The following is an 18,489-nucleotide window of genomic DNA, read 5'->3' as shown; positions in this document are numbered from 1 at the left end:
CAAAAAGTGAGAGGACTAGATGCCTAGTGAGAGTATTATTATAGAGAATGCTGGCATTGGAGATGGATACGTAAGCCGAAGGATATGGCCTTTTCCTCTATGCAGAAGTTAATTGATCCGTTCATGAACTTTGTTATATTAATTAAACTGGATGTTTAATTTTGTTTAAAAATCTAGACTTTTTTTTTAATTTTTAATTATATATCAATTTCTAGCCCCCTGATCTCTATTTTTTGAGTAATCAATTAAGTAAAATCACTTAAAACCCATACAGTCAAAACTTACACAAAACATTTCTTTTAGTAAATAACCCATGTTACATTTAATTTACTTTAGTTTTGGTTAGGTGATTAATTGTGGTTAAAAGGATGGTTCTTTAAATGTCAGTGGCAGATTGAAATCGAAGAATAATAATAGTTCAGAAAATTTCTAAGTTATAATTTACAATCAACAAAAATAAGATAAAATTGAGTACTAAATAGGGAAAAGGACATAGAGACCTCCAACGTTTGAAGAATGAACACAAAATTTCTTAATGTTTCAAAAAAAACACTCAGACCCCCATTGGTTAACAAAAATTATAATTTTAAAGTGCAATTACCATTATACCCTTATAGCATATTAAAAAATAACTGTTCATTGTCTAATTTATCCCTATATTATTAATAAAATTACGAATATAACTTCATTACCCAATTTTTCCATTTAATTTTTGTCAAATTTTCTCTTCAAACTAAATAAATTTAATCCATTGCTCAAGAATAAAAATAAATTAAATTGATTATTAATATAATAAAAATAACAATTTAAAAGTGCTATTTTTATTATATTAGTAATAAATTGATTATTAATAACAATTTTGTTATTAATAACAATTTTTATTCAATTTAAAAATTGTTATTTTTATTATATTAGTAATCAATTTAATTTATTTTTATTCTTGAGCAATGGATTAAATTTATTTAGTTTGAAGAGAAAATTTGACAAAAATTAAATAGAAAAATTGGATAATGAAGTTATATTCGTAATTTTATTAATAATATAGGAATAAATTGGATAATGAACAATTATTTTTTAATATGCTATAAGGGTATAATGGTAATTACACTTTAAAATTATAATTTCTATTAATAAATGAGAATCTGAGTGTCTTTTTTAAAATATTAAGAGATTTTGTGTCCCTTATTTAAATATTGTGAATTCTCTACTAAATAAGTGGGCCAAACAAACCAGTGTCCTGTACTCATATGCTTATAATAACCAATGATTGGTGCAAGTTGCCTCGAAGTTATCATCTGTGGAGGGGGTCTTGTCTTGATATGTTCGAGATTTATTTATGCACCCCGTGAAGTGAAGTCATAAGAAATTTGTTGAGAGTGCACCACGTGTAAAAATGTAGTGTGGTCGAAAACTGCCTTCTCTGGTCTCAATCTGGTAATGAAAACACTCATCTCACCGGTTACCAGCCGGTTGCAGATGTCTTTCTCAAAACGCAGTGTTTGATGCCGTTCGGATTTTTTTTTATCTGTAATTATTTTAGGATATTATCAAATATGTACCTAATATTTTTCTGACATATCAGTATATCACTTAATTACTAAATTTTTTTTGATAATTATATTTTATCACCTAATGTTTCAATTAGTATCATTTTATCACTAATATTTAAAAGTGACAGAATTTTTGTTCAAAGACTATTTTATCTGTTAAACTATTTAAGTGTATAGAAAAATATTTCTCCTCTAAGGTAAAAATAATTCCTAAAAATAAAAAAATTATAAAATCAAATATTTTCAATGTCAAGACTTTGTAAATTAAATGACTAAAGAAAGTATTGCTATTTTAATATTTATATCAATTTTAATAATTACAAATCAATTATAATAATAAATTTTGATAAAAATAAATAGCTATTTTAAGAAAATTATTTTTATCCTAATTGCTTGTTCTTTTAACATTTATATTTGGCTATGTAAATCAATTTAATAAGTACATATCCATTAAAATATTTAATTTAATAATCTTAAATAATTGTATTATTTTATTGAAAATTATCAACTTATCGCCTGACTTATGGAGAAATTATCAAATTACTATATGTCTTTTATTTTTGTATTGAATCACCACGTCATTATTTTTTTAAGCAGAGTTAACTATTTGATTGTAAAATAATAATAATTGGAATATTTTTTGCTCAAATATAGTTGATAAAAACCCTTAGTGGTAGAATGAAATGGCACAAAATATTAGGTGGATATTTGATAATATCCCACTTCTTAACTGTTAGTCATATTTTAAATAATAAGGTGATTTATAAAAAGGGGTAGGGTTACTTGCAGTTAAATACTACTATAATCATTATATTACTCTTTACACTCATTAAGTCATTTTCATGAATCAAAATTTACTTTTTACACTCATTTAAATATTAGTATAACCCTTATTTAGTATATTTATTTTTTTCTCTTTAGGTATGTAAGTACTATATAAGTACTTCATATTTTAGCCATTTACACTACACACTGTGTCTGTGAAAGCACTACAAATTTAAAGATTCTAGATGTGTACGATAAAAATAGATAAAAAAAAGCTCAAAGAGAAAAAAAAATGTGAGTCATGAAATAAATTAATAAATAAGAAAGATTATATTAAAAGAAAAAGAAAAAGAAAATGTGAGATTAGATCTCCCAATAGAAACTACATAGAAATAGATGCACTGAGCTAATTAAAAGGATCTAGACATAAATTCTCAAGAGAGAATTTACAGCTTCTCTCTCATAAATGGAGAGATAAAAACACTCCCCAGACTCAAGATTACATTTTTTCTTGATTTTCGAGTATTTTCTAATGAACCAAACAGTAACTTTAGCATTGAAGCGCCTTTTATAGGTACCATATATGTGCTTGAAGCTATTTGAGCTTGAAGATGAAGGACATAATTGTCATTTTTAGGCATTAAAGGAAATTTGCTACTTCAAAGCCGTAGAATATATTGATCATAATTGTAGATGAAACTTAATTTAGAAGTATCTATCCATAGGCGAGCACAATTTTTTTTTGTATTTTGATAATAAAATCATTAATTAATATTAGTTTATAAATAAACCGAAGAAAACAAAATTTTTATAATATAGAATCGTTAAAAATAAGTATTTGATAAACTAAAAAATAGCAGTTTCTATAATTTAATGTGTTTTCATTTGGCGTGGGATAATTTTACACCACCTTTTCCTCTCCAAACTAATTGTGCAATTAAATTAACTTGTGGCAAAATTAAGGCTAAATAGATCCAGAAATTATTTAAGTGCGCATATGGTATTTCTCATCCACACACCCCACCGGCATCATATACTTAATTTTTTTTTTTCTCCATCTCATTTATAAGTTTTCAAACCGATACCGCCGGTTGCCGAACATGTTTGCATTAGCTTTATTCCTAGTTGCCCAACACATTAATTTTTTAAATTGACTTATTTATTAACAGTTTGATTATTGTCGGGCTGTCAGACGCATTGTGTTGTGAGTGATTAGATCGTCGACAATTTAGCAAATTAATATTTTTTAAGTTCTATAATAATCTAGTAAAACTTTTGCATATAAAAGAATTCATTTTCCATAGTTTTATGGGCCCCAGCGGCCTACCTCCTGCTTCCGTCTGATAATATAAAAAATATCTCCTGAAATTATATACTTAGGTGGCGTTTGTTTTTTAACTTAATGACTTAAAGTGACTTAACTTAATTAATTAAGTTAATTAAAGGTGTTTGTTTTTATAACTTAATGAGATTTTTTAGATAATTTTGACTTAATAAAATAAGCTAATTTTTTTGACTTTTTACTTAATGGAGAAATCTGAATTAAGCAAATTACTTGCTAATGTCAAAAATATCCATGTTTTATAATTTATTTTTCATGTCTATCCCAAAACTCACCCATAGATATTTACCCCACATAAAAATATTCCTATTTTTTCTTTCTTATATTATATACGATAAAATTTGAAATTTATGGTATTTTATATATTAAAATTCCAAAATAATTATGTATTCACTTGAATATAATTTTACTTATAAATGTTAAAATATTATGGTATTTAATATATTATTTATTTGACATTCAAATTTAATAAGGATATAAATGTAAAAGTACATATTTTCAGCTTTTTAAGTTGAAAAAAACAAACAACTTAATGCTTATTTTCCGAGATTCAGACGAAAAAACAAACATATTATTCAGATTCAGACATTCAGACCTATTCAGAATTCAGACTAATTTAAGTCTATTCAGATTTCAGATAAAAAAATAAACGCCACCTTAGTTTAACTTCAAATTGCTAAAAGTAAAGATAAAAATATTGAGACAAACCCTATCTAATTTATTAACTTATTATTCCCCCATTTTTATATTATTTGTTTTAGTGATTATAGGTACCGCTACAGATAACTTGCATTAGCCTTAAAGAAAAAGAGATTTGGCAAAAAGTTTTGGGCCTTTTCTTTCTAAAATGAAAAGGAAAGCCGATGGAAGTTTCCTTCTGGAAGTAAGTACGAGGGCTGATTTTATTTATTTATTTATTTATTATTAATCATGTTACACTGAAAATGAATTACTGGTTATGCGATTGCTGTCTCAGAACACTCATTCTGATGACCTCGACATTTTTCTTTGTTTTCTTGAGAACTTGGGAGATGATAGGACCGGCATAAAAAGAAAATGACGAAGTGGAAACCCATGTCCGCCTCTCGCCACCGAGCTGTGAAAATTTGGTTTGCTTCGTTCACTCTCAATCACATTCTCTTGTTTTAATTGGATTACGGTTAAAGTTTGAATGCGAAAGCCACTAAATTTTTTCAAGTCTTTACCGGCCAAGGAATGGTGATGGATTCCAAGGTGGAATACAACAACATTAGTAACGCGAGAAATTTTAGAATAAATCAAAGTAATTAGTTAGTCATATAACAATTAAATGAGGTTCTGTAATGCCACTAAAAAGATAAAAAAAAATTGTGTAGATAAACATATTGATTTGTCAAGTGGTATGTATGTGCGCTATTAAAAGGGGAATAATTTGTACCAGACCCGCAACATCCTGACATGTGACAAAATTTGGGTCTCTAAACGTGACCACTTTGAAACCACTTCTGATTGTGGAGCTCATTGCTTTACCACATGGGTAAAGCACCATTAGCCCCGCTTATCACCTCAGTATGGTGATCTCAAACAAGTGTATCTCTGCCTGATCTCACACGAGTGTATCTCTGTCCCCCTCGTGCTTTCAAAGTTGTGGATTTAAATGATGCCTGTTATTGCGGATTTGTTGAATTTTTTTTGGAAAAACGTCTTTCATCTCAACTCTTTCAGTTTTGATTTTTTTCGCACGAAGGAATCTTTCTGCGTTTTGGGTCACAGACTCACACAGCTCATAAGACAAGGCCTTGGGCCGTATACTGAGCAATCATCTTTACATAAGTCCATTTAGTAGAACTATGGCCCAGTTGATACAAATATTCATTCAATGGCCCTTCTTCCCGAGGAGAAAAAAATAAATATTAATAAATCCCATGTTTCTTGCATCCTTTCGATTGTTAATTGTTAATTTGTTATCCAATCCGCACTCACATTGGGTTTTCAGTTCATTAGATGGGACTAGAATCCTCTTAGTGCTCTTATCTTCTCCTTGACAATAATATTCATGTGTTTGATTGGTGGGTTAAAAAAAAAAAGGTGAAGTTTAATTTTAATCATATATTGTCTCTAAAAGTTATGTGAGGCAGTTCATAAAAAACTCAAATGAGAATAATATCTTAATCTGAATGGGCGACTATGAAGGGGGTTAAGAAGTTCACATTATTTATTTATTTATTTATTTTTATTATTTGGGTTCTATTTCGATTGGGTATTAGGCTATAATTTATCCATATAAATAGAATAAGTGGGCTCCACATGCATGTGCAATTGCCTGCTTTTTAGCTTTATTTTGCCTATATTCTCTCTCTAATCAAGTATTGATTTTATAATCTCATGTAAACTAGTTGCCTTTTTGTTATCTACTGCTTTTAAAATTAGTGGAAGGTAATACATTCTATTCACTGAACCATAACACACTCTAGTTGAATTGAGTTTTTTTTTTTTTTTTAATTATTATTAATGCTAAGCATGAAAGTCCGTTGTATGATGTGAGCATTATAGCACGAAGAGTTTAAATTTAACGTTCAAAAGCGATACTGCCATGATTTCATTCACATTGGCCCATTCATGGTTTCCCTCTTCAATTTTCCTAGTAGTTACTGAGATATCAAAGAGATGAAGATGCTGAATCTCAAAGTAATATGGTTCATTATATTGTCAAGTTGACACTATGTAGCCCTCGCCATGCTGATGCTAATGCCAGTGTTAGGAATGTTCAGAAACTTACAATTCTACTTCTGAAAGTGCATTCGGGACCAGTCTCAACAATCATTTAAATTCTCTGTCTGCAACAGGATCTCTTCAGAATGGTTTCTACAAAACAACAGAAGGGAAAAGCTCAAGAAGAATTTACGGTCTTGTACAAGGTAGAGGAGATATTTCTGCCCCAGCTTCTGCTAATTGTACCAAGGAGTCCATTAATGTAGCCTTCGGTGAGTGTTCACAGAGCAAAAAGGTTAAAATTTGGTTCAAATGGTGTTTTCTTCGCTGTTCAGATAAGGATTTTTTTTTTTGGTGTTTGGGATCAAAGTTAACTGGGCAAGGCCAATGAAACCAACTTTGATTATCCGTTTGTGATTGCAAGAGGATTTATCCTGATGACTGAACTTGCAATTACAACTCCAAGATGGCGTCTAATGTCTGGGACTGCGGTTTTGGATGCAGAAAAAAGTGGGAAGAGGTATTGCATGGTTCAGTGTAATGGAGATTTCAGTAGGAGTCAGTGGCGGATCTAGAAGAATAATTTACCGGGGGCTAAATTAGATAATAGTAAAATATAAAAAATTAAAATTTTGAATATATAAAATATTTATTAATACATTTATAATTATTCTCTACGAAATTTCATATTTTAAAAATATTATGCAATAGACTTGTCATCAATATTATTAAATTTATTATTTCTTATATAAACAACCAAACTATCATTTATTTCATCCAATTCCAAAGATGATTATTAATGAGTTTCATTACTGAAAACGTCTCTTTACTATTATTATAGAAAATGTAAGAATTAATCTTATTTTTGAGAATAGAAAATATCTTGGGTGGAGGGCTATCATTATTTTTAATTAAAATATAAGTTTTTATAATTCTTAAAAGTTAAAGTTTAAATTTTATGGGGTTTATAATTTATAGTGACTATTTTAATAAATTTAACGAGGGATAATTAAAAAATAAAAATATTTTTCTCTTTTATTTTTACAATTTTTTTTTAGCCAGTGGGGGCTTGAGCCCCCAGTGGTCACATGCTAGATCCGCCCATGGTAGGAGTGTCTGTGGCAAATGCTTGATGATCAATTGATGACTTTTAGAACCACTGTTGGAAGTAAAAGATAATGGGAAATTTATGGGTCAAGTTGTAGCATGTAGTACCACGATTTTCAATTTTATTTAGCATCTCTACTAAAAGTGAGTAATGTGACCGCCCTTTTACTTTTATTTTTGTTACTTATTCTGTATTTACGTAGTAGTTTATCTGATAATAGGTGTTAAAAGATTATCACCATCTCCAGTGGCTGCAACTGGCATGACTGTGGCAGTGCTAAAGCTTCTTTTAATCTTCTAGCTTGTGGACCATGGATGGTCATTGTTTAATAAGAAAGTTAGACTATGCCAATCCAGGGAACTGTTATTTTTTTCTGGTTCATTTCATTTTCGCTGCTTGAGCAACGAACACAAGTTCTTAACTTCTGTAATGGAGAGTGGAAGAGCCATGTGCTGCAGAGGTGAATTACGAATCAAGTTTTTACTGATATTAATTTCATAAAAGTTATTTTTGTTTATGCAAACTTTTCCAACATATGTGGAGCCATTGTAAGAAGTCATCAAAACTGGAGACATACTGACATAAACTAGGCCTGAAATCACAGAACGGGTACTTTTTCTTAAAAATAAAATGGTATAAACCTGGAAGCGAACAAAGCTGCATAAAGAAGCCCGACAGAACCTAATGATCATAAGCCCGGAGAAACTAGCTTCTACCTTTGTACAATAAACAAATAATTTATACTGGAAGAACTCTTTACACAAGCAATGGCACGAGATGTATTTGAAAGTCAAAAAAATTTGTAAAACTCACAGAGCAGTCTTGTGTTGATTAAAATGAACAAAATGCTTTAATCAATCAACAATCTTATTACCTAGAAATACTAGTTGAAGTTTGATCTGATGCGAGAGAACCCGTTCGCACCCCAGATGTCGAAGTTGTATGATCAGACATGGTGGTATATCTACCTGCTGAATATGGCGCTATTGATGGTTGGGGAAGATTTACTGCTTCGCTTCCAAGCATGAGAACAACTACTGACATGGTTGGTCTTTGTGCTGGGTCGTCCTGAACGCACAATAATGCAATATGTATCCATCTTAAAGCCTCACTAACAGGACAAGCTTCAACTAAGTTTGGGTCAACCAACTCAATGCCTTCGCCTTCGTTCCATAGTCGCCATGCCTGTTAAGTATCATGTTTGATGAAGTTCCACAGTCCTTATGGTTAAGGTTCTAACTTTTTAAGTGCATAAAATTACAAGCCAAACTTACATATGTTAGAAGGCTTTGGCCGCACTCAGAGTAGTAAATTCCTCTGTTCTTTTTACCGCTTATGATTTCTAGCATTAGGACTCCAAAGCTGTAAACATCAGACTTTATTGAAAATAAACCCTCCAGTGCATACTCTGGAGCCATGTATCCACTGTTAAGGAAAAGAATTCATTGGAGTAAATCTGTAGCATCAAGGCAATAATAAAGAATTGTGATTCAAATCATATGAGTAATTTCATGGTAGAAAGGAATGATAGAAATGGCTTACTATGTCCCAACAACTTTCTCAGTGTTGGCTTCGAGCTGATTGCCTCCAAAAATCCTTGCAGTGCCAAAATCTGATATTTTGGGGTTCATCTCATCATCCAACAACACATTGCTTGCTTTCATATCTCTATGGATGATTTTGAGCCGAGAGTCTTCGTGCAGGTATAGAAGGCCTCTTGCTATTCCATTAATTATGTTTGCACGCTTTGCCCAGTCTAGTTCCTTATTTTTAACTGGGTCTGCATTGTTGGTAAATTAGGAAGCATAAGACCCCTTGATAAATTATTTGAGAGTTGATAGATATGAAAAATGTTACCGCAGCATTTAGAGAACTATAAAATGGGAACATTGATCTGTCTATTTACCCAATTAAAAGTGAATCACAGCTCTTGGCCTTACTCCTTATTACCACAAGAACATGATCAAGAGGAGGAAAAAAGATCAAATTAAGAGCACACGTCTGAGAGAGAAGAGGAACAAACCAAACAGGAACGCATCGAGGCTAGTGTTGGCCATGTATTCATAGACTAGAAGCTTTTCATCTCCCTCCAAGCAGTATCCCAAAAGCCTCACAAGATTTTTATGTTGAAGCTTGATAATTAAAATCACTTCATTCCTGAACTCTTCAAGTCCTTGGCTTGATCTCAATGAAAGTCTTTTAACTGCTACTTCCTTTCCGTTTGGCAGCTTACCCTGAAAGCGTTACAAACAATGTCAACAAAAGAAATGACTGTATCTTAATTTAGTAGCACTTAAGAGCTATTTATCATCACAAAAAAGGTTCGGTGTCAATTTTCGTGCACAAACAGGTGCCTATTCAAATTTGACAGCTTCTTTTCTCTCAAAGTCAAAGTAAATTACAGACAATGAACCAATTTATGTGGTACGAACCATTCGTCATTGCAAATGCATAAAAAAGGTACACGTGTCAAACCTTGTAAACAGGGCCAAAGCCTCCTTCCCCAAGCTTGTTTTCATTAGAGAAATTGTTTGTAGCAGCCAATATAGTAGTTAAACCGATGTAATGCATCTCTCCGCTGTCTTCTCCTTCTGTCACAAGAATACCTCCCTCCATTAATTCTGGCCGATTCGAGCCTTTGAAATTTCGTAATAGAATTTCCTCAGTTATTCCTTCCCCTGAAAACCTCATAAATCATTTTGTCAAGAAAGTAGCAACTTAAAAGGATAGTGTTTAGTACTAGACAAACTTAATTGTATGTACCTCTTCGGCTTTTCCTCCTGCAGCGGAATAAATAATACCACAAACCCAAAAGAGCTGCTACAACAGCTGCCACTGATGATACAGTGGCGATTACAATCGTCTTTGTGTTTTTTCCTGTTGGATAGTTATTGAACACATTCAATTTGAATTTGTCAAGCATATATAGGAAAAGTCAGGGGAAACCAGAATCGTACTCTTGTTCATTTAAATTGGTTACTAACCTCCACCGTCAGGCGTTGACTGCGGCGGTGGAGCTGATGGTTGCTCATAGAAACGGCGTTCCTCGTACCTTAGGCTGCAACTCGGGCTCAAAATCCGCCATCCTCTCTTAATTTGGCAACAATTTTGGCTTTCATTAGTCAACGTTGCCAAACAAGATCGACATGAACTGCTATTAATATCTCTAGTACACTGCAGCAGAGCATATCCTCGCTGAACATTATCCACAATTCCATCCTTTGTATCGAACATCAAGTCCGTACGTGGGACAGAATCTACCAAAGAGAATATCAAACCCAATGCTCCATAGTTTTGTTGCTCAGGTGAAGTATTATTCTGACTGTTCCACATCAGCAGCCGCGGAAGTGTTTGTTCCCTTCCGAAGAAATTCATGTTAGAGTAGCGTAACATGCACTCATCGTACCATATGATTGCACGTTTATCAGACGGGCAACGTTGTCTGAGTTGTTGAGTGGCATTGTTGACACAAATTCGACATGTACTAGTTGAGACATCTCCTCTGCAGAGATAGAGGCTGTAGATTCCATTTGATGAACCGTTGTAAAAGCTCTCGGAGGAAGCTTTAGATGATAGAGAATCAAATAGAGAGTTAAGGCTGGATATGTACTCGGCTGGGGCTGTATCATTTTCTGGACCCAGGCAGATATGTGTATTGTACGTTGGCTGGCAATTAATGGAGAAAGCAATTGCAAAGATTGTGATCAAGAATAAATGGAAGGCTCCTGAAATCTGTTGAACAAACATTTTTGTTGCTTTGTTTTGACAGAGAGGATGATTTTAGCAACATGATTATGGATATTTGATATTTTCATTGGGTTGGAGTGAGTACAGACGCGTCTCCTTTTGCCATAAGGCACCTGTAGAACATATATTTTTATTCTTTAAATATTTACATAGTTGTCAATGCAGCCATCTTTGACTGCTTATTTTTGTTTTAAAATTTAGAATTAGGGGTTTCTACTGGCAGATTGCTTAGCAGATGTGTCTTACTCTTTTGTTTGATTACGCCGTTGAATTTATTTGGTGAGACTTCTCACTTAAAAAAATTGAAAAAGAAAAAAAAGAAGAAGATTATGGCTGCAAACGTCAAGAAGTTGTCGCTATAGAAAAGGTGGCAACTGGTGCCTCTGCCGTCTGTGGTTAGTTAGCCAGAGACGCTTTGTTCAATAAAGTATGATTATATTAATCTATTAGTCAATATTCTGACAAACCAATTCCGTTCTTTTACTCTTTCCTATAGCTGTTGAAGTTAAGGAGCTCAAGGATGCCTCTAAGGCCTTAGCTGCGGAGGATAAACGCTCAGCGTTATATTTACCTTAAAAGATTTAGTTGGAACTTGAAACGGGGGTCAACAAAAGGGTTGGACCAAGAAATTTAGGCCAATGTTGGACCTTCAAAAAAAAATAAAAAAATCTATTATTATGAAATAAAAATTGATAACATAAGATACATACATGTTTTAGATGATAATTTTGATAGAAAATAATAAATTATATTATTAATTTTTCATTATTTACATATGTCACAAAATTAATTTAACTTTTAATCTATAATTGTAAGTATTTACTAAACACTTTAACTGTAACTTTTCAACTACAACTGTCCTACCATAATTCAGTGTCAGCCTCCAACATGGAATGTATAATACTATGTATGATTTATACATATTTATCCATAGTGCAAAGCTGGGAAAAGCAAAAGTAGATTCATGTTCTTTTTCATATCCTTTAATCTTTAGTAACTATGTAAACTGCAGCTTGCAAGTCGAACCATTAATTCTTCTATTGTTCATGTCTACGGGAGGAAAAACGTGTGAAATGCATCTAATTGGATCGGGCTTCTTAGCACCGTGAGCGAATAATCAGACCTTGGAATCTGGCTTGCACTGGGTTGTGTGATCTTTGTGCTTTCACCTCCTGGGAATTTGCAGTTGCAGAACCGAGTGCCGTGGTCCTTCAGTTCGTTTGTTTGTATTTTACTTTATTATTATTATTTTTTTCAAAAATTCCTTCCCAATTTTGACTTTGAACTTACCCATTTAGTGGAGACTAGTTAAAAGATAAAGGGTTTATGCTAAATTGATTTGTGATCGTTTCTTCAAAGTTGAAATATTGAGAACATACGCGATTGATTGAATTTTTTTTTTTAATCTTTTCTCATATTTTAACGACTTAAAGATCCCTCGCTAAAAATTACTCATTATCGATAATATTTAATTTGTGAAGCAATAAAGAAAAGGAAATTCAAATGAAGGAAGATAATTTTAGAAAGCAAATAGGTATAGACAGAATAGATGGATGGTCTCCTCACAACAAACAATAATAACTGTAAATTAAAAAGCTTAAAAATGAGGCCAATTCACAATATCATCGAGGATACAGGTCGGTAATTGAAATTTCGTTGTTGCCTGACAATGGAAGAGTTTCACAACCGGGCTGATCGGTTTCCATAATTCTTGAGTCGTGGGCTAGTGAGGATGACATGTCGGATTCAATGATGCTATCCATAAAAAATGCTGGTTCTGAAGGTACTGGAAGTGTGAGGGAGTAGCTATTAAGCATGAGAACAACAGAAGCCATTGTAGGCCTGCTGGCTACATTTTCTTGAACACATAATAATCCGATGTGAATGCATCTTATCATTTCAGTAATTGAACCACTACTCAATGTTGGATCTATGATATTCACTGTCGTTCCCTCCCTCCAATTTTTCCATGCCTGCAGGAATTCCACAAAATTATTAATCCCCAATTCAATCTTCTCTGTCGTGAATAACTGAAATGTTTCCGTGTTTATCTGTTTATACTACTTACAGAGCTTAAAAGATCTTCTACTGTCTCTCCATTTCGGAAACAATTATTTCGCTGACCGCTTATGATCTCGAGAACCAATACTCCAAAACTAAAAACATCTGACTTAACTGAATATTGTCCATGCATTGCATATTCTGGAGCCATATAGCCACTGCATTTTCAATTTAATTGGTAAGTCAATATTTGTCAAATCTAAACAGCATTTGAAATAATTATAGCATTATTAGCTTGTAGAGAGATGTACTTACTAGGTCCCTACAATTCTACTCGTATTGCCTTGAGTTTCATCCATCTCAAACAACCTGGCCATGCCGAAATCTGCTATTTTAGGGGTCATCTCTGCATCTAACAAAACATTACTAGTTTTGAGATCACGGTGAATAATCCGAAGACGAGAGTCTTCGTGAAGGTAAAGAAGCCCTCTAGCAATGCCTCCAATAATTTTGTATCGCCTTTCCCAATCTAATTGTGCCCGCCTAGTCGGATCTGCACGTTCATGAAACTATATAATTCAATGTACTATAATAATATTTAAACAATCAATATGATTAATTTTATATTTATTAATGTCAAATTGAATACATATGATATTTATGAAGCATATAGTACTGCTTTAATTTGTGGTATCAAAAAGAAATATAACTATATATATAAGTCTTTGAAAGTCATCAAATACAATTTCCTGAGCTATCTCACTGCACTAAGTCCTGAGACTGGACCTCAGCCCAAGGATAGAGGGCATAAGGGATCCTGACTTTAATATGATCAGGACCTACCTAAAAGAAAAAGTAACATAAATTATACGTATAAAGGAAGTAATTGCATGCAGATTAAATGCAAGCATACCGAATATGAAGTGGTCCAGGCTTGTGTTAGGCACAAACTCATAAATAAGAAGTCTTTCATTTCCTTCCAAAGAAAAACCAAGCAACCTGACTAAATTACGATGTTGAAGATTGGCCACTAACAGGACCTCATTCTTAAATTCCAGATCTCCCTGTCCTGAATCCCTAGACAGCCTTTTCACAGCAATTTCTGCTCCATCATAAAGTCTACCCTGAAATCACATCATAATAATATTGTCCGTAATTTGAGATTCAGGCATGGACTTTAACTTTATATGCTTGGGACGAAATTGGCCGATACATATAGAAATGTTACAATTCGAAATTTTAAAATGCGGGAACGTCCGGAAAAACGTATAAACCGCGCGATTTTAAAATTTTTCTGACCTTTTCCCACACTTTACAAGCACTTCAATATAGTGTATTTTATTTGATAGTATATTGAAAATTGAATATTCAGTCTTTCGGTTTGGTCCTTAGAATATTCAAAATAAGGATTTTCTTAATAAAAATGAACTATTTATCTCTCTCTTTCTCTCTATATGTATTGTAATTACCTTGTAAACAGCCCCGAATCCTCCTTGTCCAAGCTTATTTGCATCGGAGAAGTTATCTGTTGCAACTCTAATTGTATTGAAGTCGAATTGTAAGGATTCTGCTCTATTAATTTCGTCCCCGGCGGCAGCTTCGCCTACCATGTATTCGAAAATTAGCGGGAGCGCACGCGCGCGCACATACGCATACAGATATATTGCAAATTAACATGTGAAAAAGAGAAGTTTCTCTGGAAAATTTTTGGGTAATTGTTAAGTTAAATCTCCAAAAATGATACGTCTTCACTTACTTTTAACCTTAGAGTTATCCCTCGGCTTCCTTCTTCTTAAAAAGAAACAGATGAAGATAATAAGAATCACAAAACCAACTGTTGGAATAAGGATGATGATGACCGTTCGAGCTGTGTCACTACCGTTTCCTTCAAAACCAAAAGAAAAGCAGTTAAAAGTAAGTTGACTTAAATATATAAACAAAATGGGAATCAAAAAGACATGTAAGTAAATATATAGTAGACCTTCAGCCGGTGGGGGTGGCGATGGTGGTGGTGAGTTGGCTGTTGGGTTGTAAAAACGCTCAGTCTCAAACCTGAAATTACAGCTGGGTTTAAGAACTCTCCCTCCTATCTTCCCACTGCAACAATTTGGAATTTCTCCAATAGCCCTATCCAGGCAATCAGAGCACTGCAGCTCAGACAGATCAGGAGTACATTGTTCAAGTGCATATATCGTCCTAAAACTTGCTGTCATATCTCCTGTTGCAAACTTTTTTTGAGAATTCCCAGATGCAGCTGTGTCTCGTAATCTCCTCAACAAATCCTGCAGCGCCTGGTTAAACAGGCTCACATCGTCCGTGACATTGTTCATATTCCACATGTAGTAAGTAGGTCCAGTTTCCAGCACACCGAAAATTGTTTTGTTCGAGTAGCGGAGCAGACATTCAGCAGACCATATAATTGCTTTCTTTTGGTTGGGACAAACTCGCAAGATTTCCTGAGTAGCGTTTTCTAAGCAACCTCGACAAACATCGGTTGCAATATCTCCTCTACAAAGAGCAATGACGTTGACTTTGTCAGGTTCTTGGCCTGTAGACTCATTGTAGAACCCATAGTCTACGGCTGTATTAGAGGCGATGGAGGATAAGACGCTGTTAAGGTTTGTTTTATAGGCACTGTTACTTGTGTAATTACCAACGTCATTTGAACAGACGTTCTGGGCATTAATGGACACAGCAAGTATGAGGAAAAAGAAGAAGAAAACCAATCTTGAGCAGCCCTTCGCCATTGGAACACCCTTTAATTAGCCTCCGATCCCGTAAGATAAGAATCTATACAAAGCAAGACTGATGATAAAATGGAAAACTAATTATTAAGTGCGTGGTGATCAGCTAGCGACTACGTATTCAAAGCCTAAGAACTTTCCACGATGTGAAAGATGCATCTATGTTATTTGTACATATCAAGCTCGCTACTTTCTACCTTATTAAACACGAAAACGTCATATATTTTAGTTTTTATATTCATCAAGTCTTGACCATGCAAGCGTATTGGACTTTTCAAATATATGTAAAAGAGAGCTGATGGGGACAGAAGTTGTTGAAGACAAGCAAGCTGATATGGACCGTGTCAATATCTTTTCCCTGCCAAACGCGGAGTTTTATTTATCCCATATTTATATACATTTTATTGAGATAATATTATTTTTAAAAAATAATTGAGATAATATCATTGGATTGGCTAATTGTTTATATTTTCATGAGGACATACTTTGTCTGTTCGTATCAGATAAATCCTTAGGTCGAAGAAAAATGGCCAAAGTTATTCACATGGTGTTGAATCTTGAGTTTTTGACCAATAGCATGCAAAATTTCAATAGGGACTTCTATTTATCAGGGATGGGCATTCTGTCCTTATTTGTGAAATTGTAAAAATTAGGAACCCCTGTGTTATTAACCCTTTTCTTTATTATATGATATGATTTATCATGGATTTTTAATTTAGCCAAAAGCAGGTGGCGTCTTAGACAATTCACGGGCCATTATCTTCTAGATGTAAGCTCAGCTGCACATGCTGGTGGGAGTATAAATTAACAACCGATACCGATCTCGGGAGCTGGATCTGATTGAAAGATAACATTATTGATATAAATTATTTATACAAGTTTGAATTGGTCTATAATTAAATAAAAAAGTTTACCGAAATATCATAGGAACCATAAATTGGATTGTAAGCGTCCTAAATTGACCGCCCGCTTATTATAAAAATGCATAAATTTTCAATTAAATGACATTGTTGCGCCTCTGGTTAGCAGTTTATAAAATCTTTATAAAAAAAAAATCATAAAATTTAGAAGTTTACTTACCCTAATATAAATGTAGAATTTGAAAGTCAATCGCACTGCATCTAGAATTCCACCTACTGAACAAGGTGGAAAGACATTTTAGGAATATCAATTGCATCTCAAGAATCATATTACTAGCTCGTCCTGGGTTAAACTAGAGCAGCATATATACCTTAGCTGCAACACCCGCTATTTGTTTCCTCTTTTACCCTTATTAAATTGGATATATAGGATAGTTATTATTGGTTGTTTGTGTGTGAGTAAAACTTATCAATTTGTTTTAAATAAGTTACATAGATTATTAACTTTTATTAAAAAAATAAATTTTTTTAAAACTCACGTTTTCTTGCTTTTTATTTTTTAAAAGTATTTATTAATTACCAAAAGTATTTAAGAGAAAGTCATCTTTTTAAAAGAAAGCCGTCTTTATTTTCTACACCCTTACAAATCCAAAGAAAAAAAAAAAAAAAACATAAGTCTCTGGAGAAGGAAAAGAAAGTTTTATAACTTCTTTTCTTGGTCTTTACCTTAAGGTATTAAATATTTCTTTGACTTATATGAATTATTTTTATTAATTATCTGCCTTTAATTACTTGTAGTATGATTTGGGTAATATATGTGTGTTTGTAATGCTTTGATGATATGAACAGTGTGCATTCTTTGCTTCAAATCGTTTTCTTTATTTAGAATCACATGAATACGTTTATAAATCATGGAACTAGACATCCTAGGCTTTCCATTGATAGGTTTTGTGTTGAAATCCTTTGAGTATGCAAATTGTTCTGATCTTTTTCGAAATTGGGTTACTGGTGCTGGAAAATTCTAATTTTCAGCAGCAGTTCTCACTTCTGGAAATTTTTTTGTAAGGTTACATCTTTAAAATTATGGCGATTTTTTTATCAACAGATCTATATCTCGCATAACTGGGTATTTAATTTCCTGATTTTATTCATTATAGTTAAATTATTAAAAATCATAACCTACGGCTGCTGCAGATTTGAAAACTATTTTCCAGAATTGCAGAAGCTGGAGCATGTAACAGTTTGAGCTAATTTATGAACATTATATGTCATGTTAGGATTTTATATGAATTTTTAATCTTTCCTCTGTCTTTAAAAGCTAGAATCGCGATTTTTTGGCGTGTAAAATAAAAGATATGAATTTTTGAAATTCTGTCTTCAAATCTGGAATTTTTTTGGACATGTTAGATGTTCTCGGAAATAAAACGCTTTTAAAATAGTTTCAGGTGTCCAAAAATAATGAATTTTAATATATGCTTTTTGAATGTGTTTATTGTAATTAAAAAAAGAAACGGAGTATTTCGAGTACTAGAGACTATTTTATGAATTTCCTAAGTGGTAAAAGGTCTGTTTTGGTCAATGCTGGACAATTTTGTTACTTTGGTGAAATGTTAATATTCTGATTTGATTTTCACTTGTGTTGATTTTTGTGAAATTTTGTAGCAATGTTATGCATGTTTAC

At 32.8% G+C, this 18,489-nt stretch overlaps 2 protein-coding genes across 2 annotated transcripts; both read right to left on the bottom strand.

The window, feature by feature from the left end:
* Positions 1-8,102: 8,102 nt before the first annotated feature.
* LOC18051768 (cysteine-rich receptor-like protein kinase 25) lies at positions 8,103-11,291 on the bottom strand. Its single transcript, XM_006449071.2, has 7 exons — positions 10,441-11,291; positions 10,220-10,333; positions 9,932-10,134; positions 9,480-9,690; positions 8,999-9,236; positions 8,731-8,881; positions 8,103-8,641 (listed from the first exon to the last, which is right to left on the bottom strand). Exons 1-7 carry the CDS (start codon positions 11,201-11,203, stop codon positions 8,327-8,329), a joined length of 1,995 nt encoding a protein of 664 aa, XP_006449134.1. The 5' UTR covers positions 11,204-11,291; the 3' UTR covers positions 8,103-8,326.
* A 1,525-nt stretch (positions 11,292-12,816) lies between these two features.
* On the bottom strand, positions 12,817-15,555 carry LOC18052717 (cysteine-rich receptor-like protein kinase 29). The gene is made up of 7 exons (XM_024191648.1): positions 15,186-15,555; positions 14,961-15,089; positions 14,740-14,801; positions 14,118-14,328; positions 13,520-13,757; positions 13,272-13,422; positions 12,817-13,176 (listed from the first exon to the last, which is right to left on the bottom strand). Exons 1-7 carry the CDS (start codon positions 15,541-15,543, stop codon positions 12,826-12,828), a joined length of 1,500 nt encoding a protein of 499 aa, XP_024047416.1. The 5' UTR covers positions 15,544-15,555; the 3' UTR covers positions 12,817-12,825.
* Positions 15,556-18,489: the final 2,934 nt, after the last annotated feature.

Source organism: Citrus clementina, unplaced genomic scaffold (genome assembly GCF_000493195.1).
Source record: "Citrus clementina cultivar Clemenules unplaced genomic scaffold, Citrus_clementina_v1.0 scaffold_2, whole genome shotgun sequence".
NCBI classification, from domain to species: Eukaryota; Viridiplantae; Streptophyta; class Magnoliopsida; order Sapindales; family Rutaceae; genus Citrus; species Citrus x clementina.
This window is presented reverse-complemented; position numbering and strand designations above follow the sequence as displayed.